Raw genomic sequence first — 25,805 nt, 5'->3', positions numbered from 1 at the left:
GGAATCCCTGCTGCCTAAAGCCCTGGATGCACTTGTTTGGGAATTCCTTCTGCTGCAGGGCTGACTTCACTTGATAGCTCTGAGCTTAGTAAGGATAAGCTGAGAACACTCAGCAACTGCTCCTCTTCTGATTTTATACTTCCCTGCTTAAATGTCCTTATTGCATCCAACTGCTCTAACAAGTCCCAGCCTAATCAGGATTTTGGAGAGTTTGGCAAATATAGGAAGATGTAGGAGGAAGCTCTTTACAGTGAGGCTGGTGAAACACTGGAGTGGGTTGCCCCAGGAGGTTGTGGATGCTTCCTCTCTGGAGGTGTTCAAGGCCAGGTTGAATGAAGCCTTCAGTGACCTCTTCTAGTCACTCCTGCCTATGGTGGGGGTTTGGAACTGGATGATCTTTGAGGTCCCTTCCAACCTAAACCATTCTATGATTCTGTGTGCTCCAGTTTGTGTCCCAAATTGAATTTCAGGGCTTGCAAGGAAAATTCCTTTTCCCTTTGGCCAGTGGCTCCTTGAGCAGTTACAGAATCAGTGCCGACAGGCATCAGTTCTTGATTTAGCACAGGAACAGCAACACCTCTGTCCACCAAAACAGAACCTCTTGTTCTTGTTTCCTCAGCCTTATTTTAACCAGTGGATCCATTAGAGTAGACTCCCCAGGTCCCACTCAGTCCACACCTGATGTTGCTATCAAGGCCTGGCATTTGGGACAATCTTTCTCCAAGTGTCCCTATTCATACCAGAAAGAACACTGCTTTTTTTTTTCCCCCAACTTATTCCCAAAACCTCTCCTGTTGTCAAAAGGTTTCCCTCTACTATGTCACTCTCTTTCCCCCTTTTTCACCTCTCCCTGCTGTTCCAGGGATGCCAGTTTATTGCGACAGCTTTCACCCATGTGCCCCTCCCCACTCTCCTTTTCCAAACCCTCCAGGTCTCCTCCACCAGTTTCTCTAAATCCTGGTATCAGTTTTCTGAGTTTCTGGAGCTCTCTACATGTCTCTGGGAAGAAGGTTTTACTTTAAGTCCCTCCCTGCACCACCCCCCCCCCCCCCCCCCCAGTTACTTCTCTATGAGCCTGTCCTAGTTTGAGCTAGGAGCTTCCCAGGGCAAAAGGACAGTTTGCCTCAGGGGAGTGAAATCAAAACACTGGCACGGGGATACAAAAGGCATTCAAGGAAAAGTAATGTACACACAAATCTGGGCCAGTGCTCCACCTAGGCCCTCCGAGGACATGCACAGGGAAAAACCCTTACAACCCAAAAGGTTCTAAAGCAGGTGTGTTTATTAAGTACACTGGGGCACAGGGGATCTCTCCACCAGAAAACGTTCACACCCTGGGTGCCAGCCTTGTGCTTGTCTGTCATTGCTTATTACACATCCCTGAGAGTTCCAGGGAAAACTTAGGCATATACAAAGTACTTCCCAGAGGTGTTTTACATCTGCTTGCCCACGGTCCTTATCTTTTACACAGGTGGGTGCTACCCTGGTGGTGTTCTCTGGGATGCACTCACTCTAAAATTTGAATATAAAAGGGTTATTATAAAATAAAGGCAGAGAGGTCTGGGTGCATGCAAATAACAGCACTGCTAGAGGCACACTAACAACAGGTAATAATGCTTATGTAGGATGAGGACTGGATAACATTGCATTAGCCTGATACATATTCATGAGTATTCTTTTGCATTTTCTAAGCACTACCCCTAAGCCCCCTTACCCCCAGCTCTTAGTCAGTTCAATCAAAACAAGAGCTGGTCATCTTTACAAGGTTCAGTTTGCCCTCTTCTCTTTTCTTTGAACATCAATCAGAGGAGCCTGCTGGAGCCTCCCAGCACTCACTGCAGCAGCGCTGTCTTTGGTCCTGGACACCCTGGCAGCTCTTAACACCACTGGTTACCTTGTTTTACTGATTAAGTCATATGAATACTGTACTGTGCAAAAGCCAAATCTCCATATAGCCACACAGCCTTCCTTGGCCTGCCCTCTTGGTTGCAAAATGTGCTGAGCTCTATAGCATATCACTGAGCCCCAACTGCTAGGTTGGTTCTGTCCAGTTTCAGGCCTCAAAGCCCTCCCAGGATGGATGCACCAAGTGTTAGGTAGGCCTGAATGCCCACCCACAGGCCTGGCTGCTAGGCCCAGTGGCACAGTGAACAATTAGCTTTCCAGACAAGGCTGCAAACTCCCCCACAAAGCAGAGAGAATGACACAGAGAAGACAGAGATTGGAATGTCTGCACATTATATAGGGAGACACAGGAAAGGAGAGCAGAGTAACAATTGCCATATCCTGTGTCTTCCTCCAAGGTTTTCTAGTCTCTGGAGGCCTTGTCTCTATAGTTACACCAATTAACTCTTCATTTCCCTTAGCCTACAACAGATACAGTCACAACCTCTTGGTTAGCAACCCCAGATCTGTTCCTTGTACAAGGGGGCTCTGGGATTGTTCTGTCCCCATCCTCATTCCCCTTGCTACTACTCGTGGAGTCTGATGGTGGAGGCAGAGAATGAGCAGGAGCATGTGCAGGAGAAGGAGAGGGAGGATGAACGGAGGGGGATATGTGCAGGAGAAGGAGGAGGAGCAGAAAGGGGAGGAGAAGCAGGGGGAATATGCAGGAGAAGAAGGATGAGCAATGAGCAAGAGGGGGTGTTGGACATAAGTTCACCAAGACAGGCAGTGCAAGGGATAAATCCTGATGGAATATTTCTCTTCCTTCTTCAGCTAATTGCTTTCCTGCATCTGCCTTTTCAGTACTACTTTGAGCTCTCTAAACAGCAGCTCCACCAGCCGCAAGTCTCCTTTTCCTTCTTGTTCCTGTCTGCTCCTAAAGCTAAACCCAGAGGGTCTTGTGGAGGTAGATTTATTCCACAATCCCTCTACTATTCTGTTTTTTTTCTAAAGGTAAGACCCTGTCTGCACACAGAGCTTCGTTCCACTTCTGTCTCCTAAGGAGCAGTATTAGCTGTAGGACTGTATGATACTCTAAGGACCCTTTGATCAGTCTCTTTCATGTTCTGCTCCCTTCTCCCTCCCCCCCCGCCGAAGATAAATCGGCCAAATACCATTGCAATGTTTAATTAAGGTTCCCTTTGTTACTTTTCAGCCTAGGGCTCCTCCAGTTTCCTTCCCATGAGCCAATATACAGCCCAAAGGATTTTCCTTTATAATGTCACTACTCTGACCCCCACCCATGATGCTCCTGTTATATCTGGCAATGCACAGCACACAGCTAAGATGGTGATGCACAGGAAAGCAGACCTGCCAAGACCACAGAAAGAATTGTCATGATGAAGGGACAGGGCAACGACTTGCAAGCCAAAATTCCACTTGATTAGAAAAATAGGCAGGTACATATTCTCTCAGAAAGGCTGGCCTGTTAATCACTGCTTGGCTAAAATCACAGTAAGAAAGTTAGTAACTACTACATGATTGGCTAACACACTCTGCTCAGGCCACAGACACTGTCTCTGCTTTCTTCCTTACTGTCCCTGCTGCTTGATGTATGTTGCTATGCAACTATCTGAGCAGTCCTGACCTCAGGATCCTATTTATCTTTCTCTTCTGTGGTCTGTCTGACCCACACATTCCATGCCCAAGGTCTATGCTGTATTTGTTTCATCTCGGGCAGCTGTTCCTTACTAACAGACCATTCCCCTGTTCCTGCAAGAATAAAGCAAACAAAAAGAGCACTGGACCCTGCGCTACTCTCCCAGCACAAACCCAGGGGCGAACTAGCAGCAGCATCACAACAGCTCAATTTGCATTCAAAAGCACTTGGTCACTTTGCTCTTTCTCAGGCGGCACAGACCACTGACCCCTGTCTTCTGTCCGTGCCAGCAAAAGCCCAAGGGGAGCTGAGAGGCAGTGCGGCTGCCTCCCTGCTCTGGAGAGGGGAAGTTTCAAGCACACACACACACCCCGGAGCTGCCGACACAAACTTGCCGAGAGCCTGTTCCAAAAGCCAATCCTTTAGCCGCTGCAAGGCTCTACTACTGCCTGAGCCTGCTGCTCACAGGGGACACCAGAAAGCTCTCCCTCCTTCACCTAGGGCACAGCCAGGCCCACCATATGCTCCCCAAAGGGACACCGTAAATTTCCCAGATGAGGTTTCCTTCCCCTAAGCAGGTAGTTGTGTGACCCTGCTGGCCCACAGCTCTTGCCAGCTGCACGGCGTCCCCTGGTGGCCACAATGTTTCACCAAACACCAAAATGAATTTTAGAGGCTACCTTGTACCACAAGTGATCTCTTTCTATCGCAGCCAGGGTCCAGGGAGAAGAGGGAATCTCTCTGGAAGAGTATCCCGTGGTGCCAGGGAAGATTCCACACTCCCCAGGAACCCAGCTGAGCTAGAGAAGAAACTCACCCTCCAGCAGAGCTCTTGCTGATTTATTGCAGAACATTCCTGGGCCACAGAGGATGGATCCAAAAGGCTGTGAGCCCTGAGCAAAGCTGCTCACAGCTCTTCTCGAGCTGAGCAGTGCAGATGCAGTAGGATTTCTAAACTCTTACTTTATGTAGACAAAATCCTTTCACTCCTGGGTCTTCACTGTCACCTTCTGCCCTTCCAACAATGTTGCTTCCGCATCTCATCCTCCTGGTTGATTCTTCTTGTTGCTTTCCAGCCACCCTTCAAGCAGCTGAGGATTTTATCATAGTTTCTCCACACCCAGCGGCTGTGTCTGACAGCTTCAATTTTATCTGAGTTTGAGGCTGTGCCAGTACCTGTGTTAATTAAAACTTTTTTTTTTTAATGTCTAAACCACTACCCCTTGTGCTGAAATTAACTCAGATTCTGCTGGGAAAGTTTTCTAACAGACAGAAATTCCATTAGAAAGAAAAAAAACTTAGTGAAAAACAGCTGCTGGGTCTGCTTACTTCAGTATTCTCCTCCATGCTCTGATCCAGAGGTTTCTGTTGGGCCATACTGGGGCTCTTGATCAGCCCTGGAGCCTTGCTGGGACCCTGGGGAATCTCAGAGGGCACAAAGTGAGTGCAGATGGACCGATGGAGGGTCAAGGCTATAGGAGGCTGGGAGAGGTTTGACAGCTGTGTGGCTCTTGCTGGCTCGGGCCTACAGTGGTGGTGGCAGCAGCTGACCGCAGAAGCTCAAAACCCAAATCCTGCCGGGGCCAGGAGAGTCCCCTGACAGTTCCTGACATCCAGCACCACTGAAGCAGGTATTTTGAGGTTTTACCTCCACACCCCACTGCATACCACATGTGTGATGGTTTGGGAGTTACCCTCCCCCCAACACACAATTAATTCACCCAGACGAGCCTCAGCCAGCTGGAAGTTAAGGAATGAAGCTATATTTACAGCTCAGCACAATACACAAGAGGTATTTACAGTATATTACAAATACATACAGCTGTATACAGGAATCAGAATCAACCAGGTTGGAAGAGACCTCCAAGACCATCCAGTCCAACCTATCCCCCAGCCCTATCCAATCAACCAGACCATGACACTAAGTGCCTCATCCAGTCTTTTCCTGAACACCTCCACAGATGGTGACTCCACCACCTCCCTGGGCAGCCCATTCCAATGCCAATCACTCTGCAGAACTTTCTCCTGACATCCAGCCTGAACCTCCCCTGGCACAACTTGAGACGGTGTCCCATTGTTCTATTAGTGGTTGCCTGGGAGAAGAGACCAACCCCCACCTGGCTACAACCTCCCTTCAGGTAGTTGTAGACAGCAATGAGGTCAGCCCTGAGCCTCCTTCTCTAGGCTAAACAACCCCAGCTCCCTCAGCCTCTCCTCATAGGATTTGTGTTCCAGGCCCCTCACCAGCTTCATCGCCCTTCTCTGGATACCTTCCAGTACCTCAACATCTTGAATTGAGGGGCCCAGAACTGGACACAGTACTCAAGGTGTGGTCTGACCAGTGCTGAGTACAGGGGAAGAATCACCTCCCTCATCTTACTGGCCACACTGTTCCTGATACAGGCCAGGATGCCGTTGGCTCTCTTGGCCACCTGGGCACACTGCTGACTCATCTTCAGCTTACTATCTATCAGTACCCCTGGGTCCCTTTCCTCCTGGCTGCTCTCCAGCCACTCTGGCCCCAGCCTGTAGTGCTGTTTGGGCTTGTTGTGGCCAAAGTGCAGGACCCTGGACTTCTTAAATCTTATCCCATTGGCCTCTGCTCAGCCTGTCTAGGTCCCTCTGCAGGGCTCTCCTACCTTTTATCAGATCAACACCTGCTCCTAGCTTGGTGTCATCTGCAAACTTACTGATGCTGGACTCAATCCCCTGCTCCAGATCATCAATAAAGATATTGAACAGGACTGGGCCCAGCACTGATCCCTGGGGAACACCACTAGTGACAGCTGCCAACTGGATGTGGCACCATTCACCACCACTCTCTGGGCTCTGCCATCCAGCCACTTCCTGACCCAGCACACAGTGAATCTGTCCAAGCCATGAGCTGCCAGCTTGGCTAGGAGCCTGTTGTGGCAGACAGTGTCAAAGGCTTTGCTGCAGTCCAGGTAGGCTACATCCACAGCCTGCCCCACATTCACCAGGCAGATAACCTGATTATAAAAGGAGATTAGGTTGGTGAGACAGGACCTGCCCTTCCTAAACCCATGCTGGCTGGAAATATAGAAGTTAAAGGTAGAACAGAAACACCCCCTCCCAGAAATCAGAGTCCCCAGGAGGGGCTCCCAGTCACCCTTCCACCATCTTTCCACCCCTCTGCCTTATCCCAGAATGTGCCTTATGTGCAAGGTGAGTTGTGAGGATTGGCAAGGGGGGTTAGAGGCACAATGATTAGTAGGGTTACACAGATCCAGGCAGAGCAGCAAAAGCCCAGGGAGAAAAAGACACTGACTCTGACAGAGACTCTGTCTTATCTGAGTCCTTGGTTTTATATATCTCAGCAAACCTATGAAGTAGACATCACCATTGCTTTCTTTCGACAGCCTATAATCTTTTTTTTCTAATTAAAATATTCCAATTAACCTCAAACCAGCACAATCCACCCCTGTCTATTTCACTCAGAGTTTTGCTGAGAACTATCTGTCTACTCAAAAATAATACTTACAATAGTAGATAGTGCAAGTTCAGATCATGTTTTGTTCTGGGTATCTTGGATGCAGGGGATTCAAAAACTTAGAAAACAGTAAGTAATTTGTCTCTTCACAGATGAGAACAGGAACTCCCAGGTGATATTGGGTTCATGCTCACATACTGTAGATTCACTCATTGGACACCAGGTAGAATCTAGAACAGAAAAATCCTAACAGCTTGCATTATACACTCTGAATTTAAACTGTCTCAGCTAAAGTTAGCTTTCTATGTGGAATACACTGAATTTCAACATTCTCCTGCGTTACCCAGTTTGTGTGACCAGGACCTTCAGAAGAAAACAACCATTTAGCCTCCTTTGATTCCAGCTCGTACTGGAGTTCCAGCATGTCCGGCACAGCTGCACTCATGGGTGGAGTCACCTCATTGAGGGCACAAAAAAAAACTGTCAGTCTCCAGTCTCTGTTAGGCTTGCACACAGGCCAGATGGGACTGCTGAAAGGTGAATGAGCTTTCTCGATGACAGCCTGACTCTCCAATTGACGAATCAGCTGATGAATGGGCAACAAAGAGTCACGGTTAGTTCTGTACTGCCTGTGGTGCACAGATTGAGTAGCAATTGGCACTTCCAGATCCTCTATGTCATGATGTCCCACAACTGCAGATTCATCTGAAAGTTCAGGTCTAATAGACAATTTCAATTTACCATCCTCAATCTCTACAGATGCTATTCCAAAAGCCCATTTGTGACCCTTAGGATCTTTGAAACAACCTTGTCTCAAAAAGTCAATTCCCAGAATGCAAGGCGCATCAGGACCAGTTACAATAGTATGTGTCTTCCACTCTTTACCAGTTAAACTGATCTCAGCCTGTACCTTAGTTAACTCTTGAGATCCACCTGTGATTCCACGAATAGTGATAGGCTCTGTCCCTTTGCAACTTGATGGCAATAAAGTACACTGAGCTCCTGTGTCAACTACAGCCCTGTATTGCCCAACTTTTGAACTGCCAGGTCACCTAATGAATGCATTCCAATAGATTCAGTTCTCTCCACTATCCCTTTCCTCCTCCTGGCTGGAGGCAGGGCACCCCTAATGCTGAACATGGCATGTGGGGTGTGCACAGTGATTGGTGGTGTTGTGAGAGAAATTGCAATTGTTAGAATAATTGCAGTTGCTCTCGGGAGCTGAAGAAGTGACAGCTACTTTCCTAGCACTGCTGCCTCTGTTTCTGCCACTCTGCAGATCCCTGACTCTCTTTGAAAGAGCTGAAGTAGGTTGACCATCCCATTTGTTCATGTTGTCCCCGTATGTGTCACGCAGAAGTATTCACAGTGACGCACGTGATTGCTGCTGTCTGGGTGGAAGTTGTCTCCTCCTGGGCTGAAATTGCCTTGCAGGAGGTGGGCATCTGTTCCTGATGGCAGAAACATGCACCCATTCAGATGATGCAGGAATGTTATCCTTTACCAGATTGGAAATGGAGGCTTTAAGATCCTCCTTCAATTCTCTCATGCTATCTTTAATGCCATCCTTTATTTCCTTTATATCTGTTGTCATGTTTTATATAGCAGAGACGATGACAGAATGTGCCAAGCTGTCCTCTATCTGCCTCAGCTGGTCAGTGAATTCACCAACAGTGTGAGAACCTCCATTGTCACTCCTTGATAGAAACTTGCTGGCCAAGATGTTAGCACAGGATGAAGGAGCAAGCTTAATAAGCTTCTTCATGAGACCTGTTCCAAGAGGAATGTCATCAGGCTCATGTGTGCCATGATCTCCATAAAGCACTTCCTTCACAGCAAACTCCTTCAGAAGCTTAATTCCCTGCTCAATTGTGCTTCATGGCAAATCATCTCAGGAAGGATATCTCATAGCCACTGGCAACAGGAGGTGTGTCCACAAGCTAACCTTACTGAGAGGGCTTGCTAGGTATTTATCCACTCCACTCTCCTTTGTGAGTGGCCCTATCTGCTTGGCAGACTTGTCTCCTACCTGCAGGGCATTTACACCAACAGTACGGCATCTCACCAGCCAGCTTAGGGTTGGCTTTCCTGATTCCCTTGCGTATTGCTTTGTAACTTCCCTGATCTTTTGAGGGGATCATTGGAATCGTGGATATCATCCGACTCCTCTTCCTCTTGTTGTCCTGGGCCTAGAAATAGAACTTTGCCGAGAGTTCTCTTAAACTGCTCAGAGCCATCCTCCTTCTTGGCAGCCAATCTCACATAGCTTTTCTCATCAGAGTGTTGAGACCTTAGTATATTGGCTACGTCTCTAAGGATGTATGTCTCCTCTTTTTCCTCTTGTGTACCAGAGGTCCCCTCCCCTAAATCCTCTTTTAAATCAGTCTTTATCAAATGTTTCATCTTAGCTTGCACCTTGGCTGGAGCCAGAAAGGCTTTGGAAGTACCTTCTAGCAGGTCCGAATCTCTGAGGGTCTGAACTGCTGCCTGTGAGTTTCCAGCAGTCCTGGCTCACTGGAGAGGTCCCAGGAGACTGGAAAATGGCCAATGTGATCCCCATCTGTTGGGGTACGGAGGCTGGCGAGAGGCAAGATCGGGGTACTGACGACTCGAGACGGCAACTTCTAGGCCTTACACTTTATTAAGGCGATACAGCGATTTATATAGCCTCCAGAGGGGGTGTGCACAACCAGCCTGGGGCTGGCAGAAGTGGACAGTACAGATTGGCCCCAAGTTATGTGTAAGGCAGAGATAGGTTACCTTGTGGTAAACAACCTGTGGGTACCACCCAGGGGGTCAGCCCCCTGGAGCTGTGCCTGCCTCAGGGGCGGGCAGATTCCACCCCCTGGCAGCTGTGCGTGGGTTGCTCACTGTTTTCAGCCTAGGCCTCTGGGAATCTGTAAGACTCCAAGGACACTTCCCATCACAGGGTCTGGTGTTTACATTTCATACCTCGTTGCAGGAGAAAGCTTCCCACACCCATCCACAAGAAGGGTCGGATGGAGGAACCTGGGAACTACAGACCTGTCAGCCTGACCTCACGGCCAGGGAAACTGATGGAGCAGGTTAGCTTGGGGGCAATAACAGTGCACCTGAGGGATGGCAAAGGGCTCAGGTCCAGCCAGCATGGGTTTAGGAAGGGCAGATCCTGCCTTTCTAACCTGATCTCCTTCTATGCTCAGGTGACCCACTTGGTGGATGTGGGGAGGCCTGTGGATGTGGTCTGTCTGGACTTCAGCAAGGCCTTTGACACTGTCCCCCACAGCAAACTGCTGGCTAAGCTGTCAGCCCATGGCTTGGATGGCAACACTCTGTGCTGGGTTAGGAACTGGCTGGAGGGCCGGACCCAGAGAGTGGTGGTGAATGGTGCCACATCCATCTGGCGGCTGTCACTAGTGGTGTTCCTCAGGGATCTGTGCTGGGCCCTATCCTCTTTAACATCTTCATAGATGATCTGGATGAGGGCATGGAGTCAGTCATCAGCAAGTTTGCAGATGACACTAAGCTGGGGGCAGATGTGGCTGGGTTGGAGGGCAGAAGGGCTCTGCAGCGGGACCTTGACCGCCTGAACAGATGAGCAGAGTCCAAGGGGATGGCTTCAATAGCTCCAATTGCAGGTGCTGCACTTTGGCCACAACAACCCCATGCAGAGATACAGGCTGGGGTCGGAGTGGCTGGAGAGAAGCCAAACAGAGAGGGATCTGGGGGTGCTGATTGATACCCACCTGAACATGAGCCAGCAGTGTGCCCAGGTGGCCAAGAGAGCCAGTGGCATCCTGGCCTGCATCAGGAATGGTGTGGTCAGCAGGAGCAGGGAGGTCATTCTGCCCCTGTACTCTGCACTGGTTAGACCACACCTTGAGTATTGTGTTCAGTTCTGGGCCCCCCAGTTTAGAAGGGACATTGAGATGCTTGAGCGTGTCCAGAGAAGGGTGATGAGGCTGGGGAGAGGCCTCGAGCACAGCCCTACGAGGAGAAGCTGAGGGAGCTGGGATTGTTTAGCCTGGAGAAGAGGAGGCTCAGGGGTGACCTTGTTGCTGTCTACAACTACCTGAAGGGTGGTTGTGGCCAGGAGGAGGTTGCTCTCTTCTCTCAGGTGGCCAGCACCAGAACAAGAGGACACAGCCTCAGGCTGTGCCAGGGGAGATTTAGGCTGGAGGTGAGGAGAAAGTTCTTCAGTGAGAGAGTCACTGGACACTGGAATGGGCTGCCCGGGGAGGTGGTGGAGTTGCCATCCCTGGGGCTGTTCAAGGCAAGTTTGGACATGGCACTTGGTGGCATGGTCTGGCCTTGAGCTCTGTGTTAAAGGGTTGGACATGATGATCTGTGAAGTCTCTTCCAACTCTGATAATACTGTGATACTGTGATACTGTGAATCTGTTTTAAAATTGGAAACTGCTGCCTGAGGGTTTGAACTAGGTGAAGAAACAGACTTGATCAGCTGGACCTGGTCTTTGGCTGCCTGCCACATTATTGTCAAGAGCTGAGACTTTGGCAGTTGTCCCAGAACCTGTGCAAGAAAGTGCAGTGGTGGACATGGTGGCTCCCTCTTGCTCTCCACCTGAACAATAATTGTTTTGAGAAAATTGTCCAGGATTCTGGCCAAGTTCTCCAGACCTTCTCTCTAACTCTGTTTGTGAGGAAGTCTGCCTCTTTCAGTTCATTCAAATTTTTAATACACAATGCTACCATTAATGCTAAAACTGAAATTATTAGGGCTAAGATCACACATGATAAATATACCACTGTATTACATGTGTAGAACTCGATAAAGGGGTTTGGAAGTTCAGTTTGGGCAAAATAACTCTCATCAGGGATGCCGAATAAGTTACAGAAGTTGTAATATTTCCTGACTTACTAAAAACAGAATTGGTAACAGTTTCAGTAATATTAAAGACAATCCAGACAAGAAAATTATCTCTGAGGTTCAAGAATGTCAATTTGATCTTTCCTCACATCATATCAGAGATCAATGAACCAATTTTTACTGTGAACCAATGGTTAAAGTAGAAAGCAAAACCTGCCACATTAGCCACTTCCAAGGCTAATTAGCAATTAACCAAGTTGAATTGGCCGCACATTGAGCAACCAAAATAAGATGTGTTGTGGTTTGGGAGTAACATGCCCCCCACACACAGTGAATTCACCCAGACTAGCCTCATCCAGCTGGAAGTTAAGGAATGAAGCTATATTTACAGCTCAGCACAATACACAAGCAGGTATCTACAATACATTACAAATATGTACAGATATATACAGAAATATACAAGGTAAAGGTAGTACAGAAACACAATACTCCTCCCAGAAATCAGGGTCCCAATCACCCTTCCACCTTCTTTCCACCTCTATGTTATTCCAGAGTCTGCCTTACATACAAGGTGAGTTGTGAGGATTGGCAAGGGGGGTTAGAAGCGGAATGATTAGCTGGGTTACACAGATCCAGGCAGAGCAGCAAAGCTTCAGGGAGAAAAACATAGTCACTGATTCTGACAGATAAAGACTCTCTGTCTTATCTATGTTTGTGTCCTTGTTCTTATACATCTCAGCAAACCTATGAGTGAAGCAGACATCACCATTGCTTTCACAGTCTATAAACAAATTTTTCCACATTAAAATATTCCAATTAGTCTCAGACCAGCACAACATGTCAGGAGTAACCTAAGGTCTCCTTCTCTGTCCCACTTCATTTCCTGGGTGAGAAGGCTGCAGGATCCCTCCACACCCTTCATCTGTTAACTCATTCTCTTGGCTTGCTGCTGGTTCTTTCAGCTGTCCCGCTTATCCCAGTCTTTAGTCTCAGGGGCCTTCCACTCTGATGCTTCTGCTTTCAGCCCAGTTCTTTAGGTGCTTCCTCAGCCACAATACTTTACATTCCACCCTCCCAGCCACAGTGGCAGTGTATTTAGGGAACACAGGGCTGTGAGACAGCAAAGACACCAGGGAACATCGATGGTCTGGGAATGGGGGAAGGGCCTGGGAATGATCAGACAGCAATTAGGATTTGTCCCCTCAAAAACAGAACAGGACCAAGGGCCCAGCTGAAAAATGTGTGTGAAGGAAATGTCAGAATCTGGCAGCATTTCAGGAGATGAAAGGAGTGAATTCTGCACCTCTGCATGTGTCATCTGGGAGACTGCCAACAGACCATGGGCACTTTGCCTTCACATCAAGCCTTGTTTGCAGATGTGGAGAGGCAGCTCCAGGAGAAATCCAAAAAGAAAACTGACAGAAATGGGCAGGAAGAGGATAAAAAAAATAAATGAAATCTTTCAGACTAGTCTCATTATGGGGCCTGTGTGTGAGTGGTTCTGGAGGTTTGCCCAGAGATGAGAGACTTCCATCATCACAGGGAGGGCTAATCTGGTTTTTCAAGAATCTGATTAAGTCTCTTCCCTCTTACCTGCATCTCCAGAGAACATGAACATCCCTTTCTCTGTGTCCCTGAGGCTTCTCTGATCTTCTCCTGGGGAGTGGCCAGTAGAGAGTTGGCTCTGGGAAGTGTTCTGCTGGCAAGAGGTGACTGCAGGACAGAGCTGAGCAGAGTGGGTGGGGTGGGTACTTCGAGCAGGAGGAAGGAGAAAACCTGGGGCCAGAGCAGTAGTTCCTGGCAAATGCAGCTGCAAGCAGCAGAGCCCTGGGCAGGCAGTGGGAGGAACCTGCAGCCAGTGCCTGGGAGAGGCTGGTAGTAGGCTGCTCTCTTGCGGTACTGCCCTGCAGCTGTCTGCTGGGGATTGTGTGCTGGGCAAGGCACTGAGTCTCCACTTCCTCTGAAGAGACAGTGACACAGGAACCTACCTAGTTGCTGTTGTACAACAGATATGTGGCTTTGAGAGTTAACAGCCAGGAGAATGAAGATGGAGACAAGGACAGGTACAGTGCTGTGCAAGGAGAACTTTACAGTGATGAGGATGATGGCTCCTTCAGCTTAGAGGCATCACCAAAGTCTAGACAAGAAGTTCCCTGCATTACAACCTCTGGTATTAAGAGGAAAGGTAATGGTACTGGGTGACTCCACTCAATTAAAAACTGTTGAAATGCTTAAACGTGTCCAGAGAAGGGCACCAAGACTGGTGACAGGGCTGGAGCACAGCCCTACGAGGAGCAGCTGAGGGAGCTGGAGTTTTTCAGCCTGCAGAATAGGAGGTTGTAGAGAGGTTGCTCTCTACAACTATCTGAAAGGTGGTTGTAGCCAGGTGAGGGTGGTCTCTTCTCCCAGGCACCCAGTGACAGAACAAGAGGACAGTCTCAAGCTGTGCCAGGGCAGGTTTAGGCTGGGCATTAGGAGAAAGTTCTTCACAGAAAGAGTAATTGTCATTGTAATGGGCTGCCCAGGGAGGTGATGGAGTCACTGTCCCTGGAGGTGTTTAAAAGGAGACTGGATGAGGCACTTGATGCCGTGGTTTAGTTGATTAGAAGGTGTTAGGTGATAGGTTGAACTTGATGATCTTGAAGATCTTTTCCAAGCTGGTTAATTCTGTGATTCTTTGGACCTCCTATTGCCAGCAGCCCTGCCTGTCTGCTGTGGCAGTGGTGCTGGGCTTGGGAGCTACCCCAAGCAAAGTTCAGTTCTGTATGGTCCTGGGCAGTGCTTAGACATTCCTTGCAGGTCCATCCTCTCCTCTGAGCCCTTTGCTTCTCTCTAGCAGGGGCTGTGTCCTTTTTTTTCTCCATCAGCCCTGCCTCTCTGTGCTGGGGAAGAGCAGAGTTTGTAGATCTGCCCCTTGGAATAGCCTATCAGGTAAAGAACCCAGACTGGGGCAACAGCAGGACCCCAGCCCATTGCTGATGCCTGGGGCACCTCCCAGTCTCCTCCAGATCCTCCTCCCCACCACATTTCACCAATCACAGGGGTCTGAAGGATATCTATCAGCTGTATTGGGAGTCTGAGACTCCCCCAGGTGGGTGGGGGTCAGTTGTGTGGAAGAAGGTGGTGGTTAGGGTTGGGATGTGGAGGGTAGGCAGGAGAGAGTTGAAAGAAGGTGGCTTGGTCTTCTTGCATCAGTGCCACTGCCTCCATTGTCAGAGCCAGGAGAGGTCAAAGAACAGGGCATGGTCTGGGAACGACCCTGCTAATGCTGTCAGGCATGGTAACAGGGGAAATGAGACTGCTCCATACATACCACTGTGTCTCACCTTCACCAGCACAGGAACTGCAGGGTTCTCAGTAGAAGTATTAGAGGTTTCACCTTTCACCATTTCAAGATCTGGAATTTTGAGAGCCTTTCTCCATTCCTTGCCACAGCTGAATGTTGGGCATTGGGAGGGGTAAGGGACTGTCATTACCAAGGCAGGATTTCAGGGTTTGAGCTCCTAGAGTCAGTTGCTTCCATCTTCCCTAGGGCACAAAGGTGACCTCTTCCCTCACCAGCATGGCCTCACAGAAGGACCCAGACAAGAGCTGGGAGAAGAAGACACACCCAGAGAACAAGATGGAGCAGGCAAAATGCAGCCCCAAGGAAGAGGAGGAGGAAGAGATGGAGGAGAATGATGACAAGGTGAATGATGATTATGATGATGATAAGGAGGAAGAAGATGATGAGGATAAAGATGACCAGGATGAGGGTGAGGATGATTATGAGGGTGAAGAAATGGCAGCCCCCTTTGTGCCACCCCTGGAGCTGAATCAGTGCCCTGAGTGTGGGCAGAGTTTTCCAGCTGGCTCAGAGCCAGCAAAGCGCCATTGTTGCCCTCACCCTGGTATCCGTCCCTTTGTCTGTGGTGACTGTGGCAGGAGCTTCAGCCAGAACACCACCCTTGTCAACCACCGTCGCATCCACACGTCAGAGAAGTTGTTCCCATGTGCAGAGTGTGGCAAGACCTTCACTACGAGCTCCAGACTCATTCAGCACCAACTCATCCACACTGGTGAAAAACCGTACAACTGTGCCGACTGTGGCAAGAACTTCAACAGCATCTCTAACCTCAGCCGGCACCGCCGCACCCACACTGGTGAGAAGCCTTTCACCTGCAGTGACTGTGGGAAGAGCTTCAGCCGCGGCTCAACACTCATCCGCCATTGCTGCACTCACACTGGGGAGAAACCCTTCACCTGTGCAGACTGTGGCAAGAGTTTCAACCGCAGCTCCCATGTCACACGTCACCGCCTCATCCACACTGGAGAAAAGCCTTACGTGTGTGGTGTATGTGGAAAGAGCTTCAACCAGCGCTCCATCCTCACTAGCCATGGCTACACTCACACCAAAGAAAAGCCCTTCACATGTGCTGAGTGTGGCAAGAGTTTTACCCTGAGCTCTGGTCTCATCCAGCATCAACTCGTCCACAGTGGTGGAAAACCATACAGCTGCGCAGACTGCGGCAAGAGCTTCAAACGCAGCTGCAGTCTCATTCAGCATCGCCACATCCACACTGCTGAGTGAATGTGACAAGAGCTTCAGCTAGAGGTCTCACCTCAGCAGGCACCGTTGTGCTCATGCTGGTGACCATTCCTCACTGGGAGGTGGGCACAAATAGACCCACCCTGGGTCTGTTGGGGTAATTGTAATCCTCCTGAGAGGGCCTTTCCAATCCTCCTGAGAGAGCCTTTCCAGCAGATTGAAACAAAATCACATCTTTTTCACCTGCATTTCTCAGATGCTAGGGGCTCCAGCAAGAACACCTCCTGCCCTTCTGAACCCCAGTTAGTGGTGATGAAAATGACAATGGTGCTGAGTCAACACAGCTGGAGCCCCCACTGGAGCTGGGCCGAGCTTGCCAGGATTTGTCTGATTCTTCCCCAATGCTTTGGGTCTCCTTGGGGTGAGAAAAAAATCCCTGTCCATTACCCAGACGTGTCTACAAAATCCCAAAGTTGCCCAAATCCTATATTGTTTGCTGTTATTTCAGACAGTCCTGCCCACAGTGCCCAGATGTTGGGGGCATTTGTCCCTTAGGAATGGGACTGGAACCATATGCCCAATTCAGGGCAGTCAAAATGAGGTTCTCAAAGGAGCCTTGAGGGGGCATCCTAAAGGAGTTCTTTGTGGGGTATCAAACAGTCTTAGATGCTTGAGGGTTTGGATTGATTTTGGGGATCTTTGGAGGGTGCAGGGGGCTTCTGAGAGAGGTCTTTCAAAGCACTTAGCTTCTGTCAGCTTTCCACTAAGGGCCTCTGCTGCTTTTCACCAGGCCTGGAGCTTTCAGAGGGCTTCTCTCTCAGTAGCGTTCTTGACAGATTCCTGCAGACTTGGGGCTCTCCCCCTGAAGCTTTTCACCCACCCAGAAGTGGGAAGAGGTTTTTTTTTTGTTTTTGTTTTTTTTTTTTTTTTTTAGTTTTTAGGAGCTTTACAAGTTGTATTTGGTTTGGCTGAGATGGAGTTAATCCTCCTCAGTGTGTCTACAAGCTGGAGCTGATTACACAGCAGTGTTTTGGCTTCTGCTGAACAAGCATCCAGGCTGTGCTTCCCCAACAATTCGCCACCCCGGGGGTATGCTCAGGAGTTGTCATGGATTGAATTGAACCTGCTGCTATTATTTGCACCACACCACAGTTATGCCAGCTTCAAAAACTGAAAGTGCTAACTGCAGCAAAGCATTATGGGCCTTGAATTTCAGATTGCAACATGGGAGGGTTTCTGTTAGAGTTGTTGCTTCAAAATTCTGATCTCTTGAGTGTGGGTGGCTCTCTGAAGGCACAGCAGCAGAGTGGGTGCCAGTGGGCTAGCCACTGGGTTGGGTTTTCTGGTTTATGCTGTTTTTTCCCCTCCTGTGTATTTCATTGTGCTTTTTTCTGCAAAAAGGTTAAAGTACTCCTGCATTATATTATTAGAGCAATTAGATTATTAGCCAAGGTAATTATACATTGTGATTATGATAGCTCATGTTATATTAAACTCTATCTCAGCCCTCAGTTTTGTGTGTTCATCTTCCCCTCTCTTCTTTGGTAGGTTAGCCATTGTGCTAACGCATTAGAGGGGTGGGCAAGCTCTTGGAAGGGGACACAGTCAGACAAGTTGACCCGAACTGGCCAAAGGTGTGCTCCATGCTGGATGATGTCAGTGTTATTGGAGGGGTTTGTATATGGGTTAGATGTGAATTACAATGAGGCCAATGTAAAAAATATTAAAGAGTTTATTAAATATATTGTTTCAAATTTCCAAAGCTTATTTACAATCAACACATCCAGATTCTGTTACACGATTGGTAAAGCTATCTTTGCAGAATGGATATGTACAATTCAGTTATTTAAACTATTTTAAGGAAGTTTTAAACATTAAAACAGTTGAAGAGAGTCTTACAACACAAACTGCTGCTTAAAAGTTAAACATAAGCATAAACCTTCACAGATTTTAGAAAATAGAGTTAATTTACTCACTGTCCTGAGTTTCAGTATTGGTAATCCAAAACTATATGCAGATGCACAAATGAGGAAAACATAGTCCTAGCCACGTGGTGGCCTTTCTATGTGGTGATGGTGGAGGAGGTGGTTTGCTGCTTTCACAGATCAAATTAAGCACGGTGTTTGAAAAGATCCATGGACATGAGGCAAATCCTCTGTGGCTCTCAGGAAGCTGTTGGATTGGCCAGCCACCTGGGTGAAACAGGATCCAGGTTTACAGGCTTTGGGGACATCCAGAGAATGCAATGCGTGGGGCTCACCCTGTTCATGATTGGCCAGGAGCAGCAGGAGTAGGTCCCCAATGTTGCAACTCATTGCTAGCCCATTACTAAACTTTGCCAGAGTCTAACCAATGCAGTCTTGGATGAGCTTAGGTGGGTAGCTGCTTCCCAGAGTGGGGCAAGCATTTGCAGACCCTTCTTTCAATTGCAGACCCTTCTTTCAATTCAGGAGCCTGCATCTTCTGTTCATGGGAGAGGCAGGCTCCCAGCTACATGCGGTGCAAGGCACACAGGGCAAGAAAGGTAACAAGCAAACAAAAAGCAGCAGCAGCAAACAAGTAAGTTGCCTAAGTTTTTAAAGCATTTTATTGAGTGTCTTTGACCAATAGCAACAAGTGAAGATGCCCTTAGAACCAATCCTAGGTTATTTTTCAAATAAAGGGGGATGAAGATGCCCAGCATTGTGACCTATGTTTACCAAAAGCAAAACAGGGTGCAAAATGAGACCAAATAAGTTGTTTCTATGGCAGACTGAGAGGGACCAAGGCTTTTGTTTGTTTCTCCTACTTCTTCCAGCCCAGGAAGGGGGGTGGGGGCAAGCTGGTTATGTAGGCACATGTTTAGGACCTGTAAAGACAAGTCTTTTAGGCACAATTTGGACCTTCCACCAGAAATCCACCTGCTTGCTATTAGGCTGTCGCAGATGGGGTATTCTGCTACCTATGATGGTTTTGGTGGAGGGGAGAAATTAATATTTATTAAACTCAATATTCTGAACTCTGCCACCCCCAACCACTGTATATTAATATTAAATTTCAATACATGGTTATGAAAACAATCTAGGATAAAATATGTACAGAAATTTGTTAATTAACTAGCAAACATTCAAACTATAAACAGAGAGAGGAATTTTCCCTGCAGCAAATACCGTTTGGGGTCTCTATGCTGTTTGCCCAGCAGAGCAGGCTGAAACTGATTCTGCTCTATGGCAGAGGCAACAGATATTTACAGAGGTATTAAAGTATTTACTCACAACTCTTATTAATCATTCATCACCCTCCAGGCTACGTCACAGCCTATGCCAGTGTCCAAACTTCAGGGCACCTCTGCCTGTGGACTTTGAGGCTGGAATCCTTCTGGCTTGAGGGCAAAGGATGAATCTTCCCAATTTGTGAGGAAATAGTGATTGCTAACCTTGTTCTCCTGGCGAGGGACGCAGTCTCTGCCTTGGTGCTGCTGGCTCCTTCTGGATGCTGTGTCCAAGGACTTCTTAGCTGGCAGGATCTCAGGTATAGGAGGAGAATATCGTGCTGTCTCTGGCACAGTTCTCACGGCTAGCAGGCTGTGTGTGCAGACAATTCAGAGTCTGCTTTCCTGGTTATCTCAGCAGCAGTGGCATGCTTACCAGGCAATGATAGGCAGCGGGCATGCAAGGTGTGCGCGGCTGCTGGGAGACTGAGCTCCATAGGTAAAGGCAACACAAGATCTGGTCCTGATAACACAGTGGTGTGCAGATTTGCACAGCTGGCTGGAGACTATAGGCTCCTTATATATATATAGGCAGGCTTGAATGAGCTCTGCATCTAAGGTATGCAGGCAGGCGAGCTGCAAGTGAGGCTCCGAGTGTGAGCAATGGCATTTGAGCTGGGGTCTGAGTGGCTGAGCTGCAAGTGAGGGTCAAAGCACTTTGTTTACCTGTGCACCCCTATTTATTGAATGTGGATGAGATTAACAGGCCCTTTGGCCACTAGAATGCCCAATCAGGTTGGCAGTCAGCCAAACCTTACCATAATAGGCAAATGCTACAGTGCCTGGACTTTCCCAAATATGGGGATCACATGGGCTTACACCAGGGAGACACGAGCTGGGTGTGTGGGGGCTTACACAACCTGTTTACAACCAGGGGTCCTGGCAGAAAAACATGTCCAGGCAAGGCAAGACATAAGTAAGCCTCTTTTCGGTCCTACAGGCCCTCCATGACATAGACAAATATTATATGAGCAGAATTTACCCCTACCAGAAAAATATATCCTGTATAGATTGTCTTAGCCTGTGCAAATACAGTAACTATACATGTAAACATCATGAACTATGCATTATACTAATTATATATAAACATTATACATAACCATGTTCTAAGCAAGAAATGAGGTTGAGCAGATTGGCTCTGAGTTCTACCCCTGACTGCAGGATGGGTTTGTTGTAATAGAGCTGATCTCCACCTGTAGATAGAAGAGTACTGCTTTCTGGAATTCCTGTAGGGAAACAAACTTGCCACAATGTGTGAAAACAGGGCTTAAACAATCAGAAATCTGGAATGATCCATTGTGCACTTACATGGTGTGCTTTTCCATTTAAGTTTGTGACCTCCCAGGTGTACAAACCTCTGGGATTAGCTGAGGTCATAAAGCACAATTCCAGTTGAATGTAATTTTACAAAAAAAAGGTTGATCCACTTGCAGTCATGTTAGTGATTGCAGAGATTTGTCTTTTGGCCCACCTGGCATGTGGTTAGTATCCCTCCCTGCTTCACTAGGACAGAACACCTTGATTTTGAGACTGCTGTGGTGTCCTCACCTATTGTTCACAATGAAAACTGTGTGAGGTTGTTTGTCCCAATTCCTTTCAGAGACTGCCGGTGTTGCACCTGGTGTTGCACCCCCAGAGTAACAACTGTAACACCAATGTGGTTAGATAATTGTTCTCCAGTAATAATCTTTCTTGCCTTCATACAGTGACTTGTATGCCAACTTGGAAGAGGTGTGCATGGCTAGCTTAGTTAAGATTGGTACATGTGGAAGGTACAGATTGGCTTAAGGTTATGTGTGGGGTACAGATAGGTTAAACTTATATAAACCAGCTGTAGGGTCAGCCTCCTGTGGCCAGCAGACCCTGCCTCCTTGCAGCTGCATGTGGGGGGCTGTTTTCACTGTCCTTAGTTCCTGCCTCCGGGATGGACTCAAGGACTTTCTGCAGCATGGATTGCTCATGTTTATCAGTTCTTGTCCTCTGTTAGAAAGAAATCTGTCCACAGGAGACATTGCCATATTTCTTAATAAGGCCATCTGTCCTTTCCACAATACCACTAGCATGGGGGTAATATGGAGTACTGTGATGGTTTGGTAGTTACACGCCCCCTCCCCCCACCAGTGAATTCACCCAGACTAGACTCAGTGGGCTGGAAGTTGAGTGAAGGTTCATATTCACAGCTTAGCACAATACACAAGCAGATGTTCACAATTTATTACAAATATTTATATACAGAAATATACAAATTAAAAGTAATACAGAAACACAACACCACTCACAGAAATCAGAGTCCCCAGGAGGCTTTCCCAACCATTCTTCCACCTTCTTTCCACCACCCTTACCTTATCCCAGAGTCTGCCTTACATGCAAGGTGAATTGGGTGAACTGGCCAGGGGGATTAAAAGGAAATTATTAGTTGGGTTACACAGATTCCAGATCAAAGCAGTTAATATGGCAGAAGCAAGGGAGAAACCCAGACACAGACTGCCTTATCTGTGCTTGTGTCCTTTTTTTTATACATCCTAGCAAACCTACGGGTGAAGTAGACATCACCATTGTTTTCTTTTCACAGCCTATAATTTTCTCATTAAAATATTCCAATTATCCTCAAACAAGCACAAGTATGAAATACCCATTTAACTCCCTCACCTCTGGCCCAGTCTTGTATCAAGGTTGCAGTTAAGTGTGATCTGTTGTCACTTTAGATAGGCTTAGGCATTGGCAGAATGCTGAACCATTGTTTCAGAGCCTCAGTGGTTTGAGCTCCTGTGGCAGTACTGGTGTCTGTGGCCATCACTAAACCTGAAATCACTTCCGCCCCCACCAGTATGTACCTTTTCCTGTGTGAGGGTCTGAGAGGACCAACATAATTAATTTGCTAATGTTGACCTCTTTTGATATGTAACCACTCAGCTAATTGTTGCCAGTCATTTTCTTCATCACTAACCACGCTGGTTTTTGCCAGGTAATCCACCTGTTCATTCCAGATCGAAGCAGGTGTTTGCTCTTTGAAATGCCCTTTTACTCATCCCACTTTAAGGGGTCTGGATTTTTTTTTGCCAGTCAGTAATCCTCCACACTTCAGTGTTTGAAACCTTCCACTGATTAGCTTCCTGCTGACAAATCCACTCAGTGGCACCATTGAATGTGGAATAGGAATCAGTACATATGGTTTCTGCCCCGTTTTCTGCTGCCAGAATGAGAGCATGTAGTTCTTCCACTTGTGCACTGCCACCACCTGTTATGAAGGGGATAGCTGAAATCTGAGTTTGGGGTGAAATGCAATGAGGCCAACTCAAAAGTTACTAAATAATTTACTAATATATACAAAGAGAATTCCCCCAAACTTATTTACAGCTCTCCACACAAGTTCTTGGATGCGGTTAGCAAAACTATTTTACAGAATGTCTCTGTGCAATGGAATTTTGAAAGGCTTTAGCAATGTCTTTGAGAGAGTCTGGCAGCTTCATTCACCACTTGTGAGGTTAAGCAAATTCCTTCAGCAACTTGAACAAAGAATTCAGAATACTCACTAGTCCTCAGTCTCAATGTCTGTGGCCCAAAACGTGCGCAGGAAAGTATTCAGTAGAAGTCCTGTGGTGAATTCCAAGTGGGCTCGATGTGGCTCGGCTGCTGGCACGGCAGGCTGAGGTGGCGGGCGAGCAAGGAACGAACGAACTAATGAACAAGCACGCAAGCTCCTTATTCACCTGCTTACCCCCTTTTATAGGACAATGGCTGAGGCTAATGGTCTCTTTGGCCACAGTGTCACCCAATCACCTTCTGGCAATCACCCAAATATACCCAAAAAAGGAAGAACCCATAGGCTGTTCTCCTTCAAAAATGGGGGCGCATACGCCTTGCATGCGACAGGGGCGTGGGTCTTATGAACCTTGTGAAGAACTGGGCCAAAGAGCACAGCATTGAGTGGATCTATCACATACCCTACTGTGCTCCAGCTTCAGGGAAGATTGAGCGCTACAACAGCTTGCTGAAAACCACCCTAAAAGCCATGGGGGGTGGAACTCTGAAAAACTGGGACAAACATTTAGCACAAGCTACCTGGTTGGTAAATAGTAGAGGTTCAGTGAACAGAGCAGGACCTGCACAATCAGATTTGGTCCAAACAGCAGACAGTGATAAAGTTCCTGTTGTAGGTGAGAAGAATCTTTTAGGGAAAACTGTTTGGGTATTTTCTCCTTCGGGCGAAGGGAAACCTGTCCGAGGGGTGGTTTCTGCTGAAGGTCCTGGTCACACCTACTGGGTAATGCCAGTGGAGCACCTGGGTACAATGACTCTTTGCTCACCAATATGGTTAGATGGTCATAGACTGACTTTATTTCTGTGATGCAGAGACTTATATGCATTCTAGCAAGAGGCATGCTACACTAAGATTAGTTACATACAGAGGGTACAGGGTTACATGTGAAGCATGGATAGGGTAATATACCATAACAAGCTGAGGGTCAGCCTCTGGGGCTGGCTAACTCTGCCCACATGCAGCTGGCACTCCACCCCCTGCAGCTGCATGTGGGGGGAGCTACCCAGGGCCTGGTATCTTAGGTCCCAAGATGGACTCAAGGATGCTTCCAGCATGGGTTGCTCATGTTTATCATTTTGTGTTCTCTGCTAGCAAGAATCTCTCCAACAGGGCTCAATGATTTTGAAGATCTATTCCAACCATACTGGTTCTGTCATGTCTGTCCTTACAAGTCCAACCTTGTGACAAGTCAACTCTGATGAGAAATTGCTGCAACACTCATCTGCAAATGGACTCTGGCAAGGCTCTCCCTTGCATGGTACCTGCCTGGCTCTCAGTCATATCAAAGTACCCTGGTGACTAAGTAGATGAGCTCACTATGGACTCACAGCCAGCTTGGGGCTGGTCTCTAGCACAGAGCTAAAGTCATCTCCAAGCCTAGAACAAAGCAGTTTCCTTGTAATAACCCTTACCATTCTGAAGGTACCCTTAATTTGTACTGCTCTCCTCTGCTGGCTGTGACAGACCTCTCAGAACGCCCTCACACAGCCCTGTGCCCTGATGCACAGCCCCAGCACTTTCTTCCACCTGTTCGAAGTTCTTCTTGCTGAGTAACCTTTCTGACTCTGCTGCACCACAGGCAGGTAATTTGCCCTTGGCTGCCCTGTCCTTCCTGCAGGAACTGCCCATGAACCTGTGGCTCCCTCTCACCTCCTCTAACAAGTGATTCATCAACCCAAAGGCTCTCTCCATGGCAGAACTTTGTGACAGCCTTTTCGAAGTCACAGAATAGGTTGGGTTGGGAGGGGCCTTAGAGACCGTCTGGTTCCGACCCCACTGCCACAGTGGGGGACACCTCCCATCAGACCAGGCTGCTCAGGGCAGTGTCTGCTCTGGCTTTGGAACACCTCCAGGGAGAGAGCATCCACAACCTCCCTGGGCAACCTGCTCCAGTGTCTCCCCACCCTCACTGTAAAGAATTTCTTCCTAATCCCCAGTCTAAATCTCCTCTCTTCCAGCTCAAAGCCACTGCCCCTCATCCTGTCCCTGCAAGCCCATGTAAGAAGTCCTTCCCCAGCTCTCCTCTAGCCCCCTCCAGGAACTGGAAGGCCACTCTAAGGTCTCCTTGGAGCCTTCTACAGCCCCACTTCTCTCAGCCTGTCCCTACAGGAGAGGTGCTTCAGCCCTCTGATCATCTTCATGGCCTCCATTAAATCACTCCAGCAGTTTGATGTCCTCCTTGTGTTGGAGGCACCAGGATTGGCTGCAGTGCTCTAGGTGGTGTCTCACCAGAGCTGAGGGGCACAGTCATGTCCCTCATCCTGCTGGTCACACTTCTTTGGATGCAGCCCAGAACACAGCTGCCTTCTGAGCTGCAAGTGCACAGAAGCTGATCAGCTGCTCTGTCTTGATTCCAAGAAGCAGGAGCTGAAAGTTTCTGCCTATTTTGGTCTCCAGCTTGAATTTTCTCCAACATGGCAGGGTGTACCTACATCTCCCACAGAGCATCTCTCCTACCTCCTTCACCAAACTCCACCACTTCAGCAGCTCAGGTTGAGTGTTCCGACTGCCAATTAATCCAGTGCATTCCTGGTTAAGGTCTCAATTTCCATCCTGAGAAGAAGACTCCTTGACAAACTGCTTCTCTAACCTGACTCCCAGCCTTCTAGAGCACTATGCTCACTTAAGGCCACTGCAGCCCTGCAGAGGACCTTGCAGGAAGTTCAGTGTCTAGAGGGAATTGC

General features: G+C 48.0%; 1 protein-coding gene across 3 annotated transcripts in view; it reads left to right on the top strand.

The window, feature by feature from the left end:
• The window catches only part of LOC135192834 (gastrula zinc finger protein XlCGF7.1-like), a 46,981-nt gene that overhangs the window by 8,184 nt on the left and 12,992 nt on the right, over positions 1 to 25,805 (top strand). Inside the window, exons 2-3 of one of the 3 annotated variants that reach the window (XM_064176209.1) lie at positions 9,958 to 10,060; positions 15,335 to 18,072. The exons of 1 other annotated variant lie outside the window; for it this stretch is intronic. In XM_064176209.1, coding sequence (XP_064032279.1) covers positions 9,995 to 10,060; positions 15,335 to 16,372 — 1,104 coding nt within the window. In that variant the 5' untranslated portion in view covers positions 9,958 to 9,994 and the 3' untranslated portion in view covers positions 16,373 to 18,072. Of the gene's footprint in view, positions 1 to 9,957; positions 10,061 to 15,334; positions 18,073 to 25,805 lie in introns of those variants that run through there. One more of the 3 variants, XM_064176210.1, reaches the window with a different exon arrangement.

This window comes from Pogoniulus pusillus, chromosome 44 (genome assembly GCF_015220805.1).
Source record: "Pogoniulus pusillus isolate bPogPus1 chromosome 44, bPogPus1.pri, whole genome shotgun sequence".
Taxonomy (NCBI): Eukaryota; Metazoa; Chordata; class Aves; order Piciformes; family Lybiidae; genus Pogoniulus; species Pogoniulus pusillus.
The sequence above is the reverse complement of the archived record's forward strand: the minus strand, read 5'-3'. Positions and strand labels throughout refer to the sequence as shown.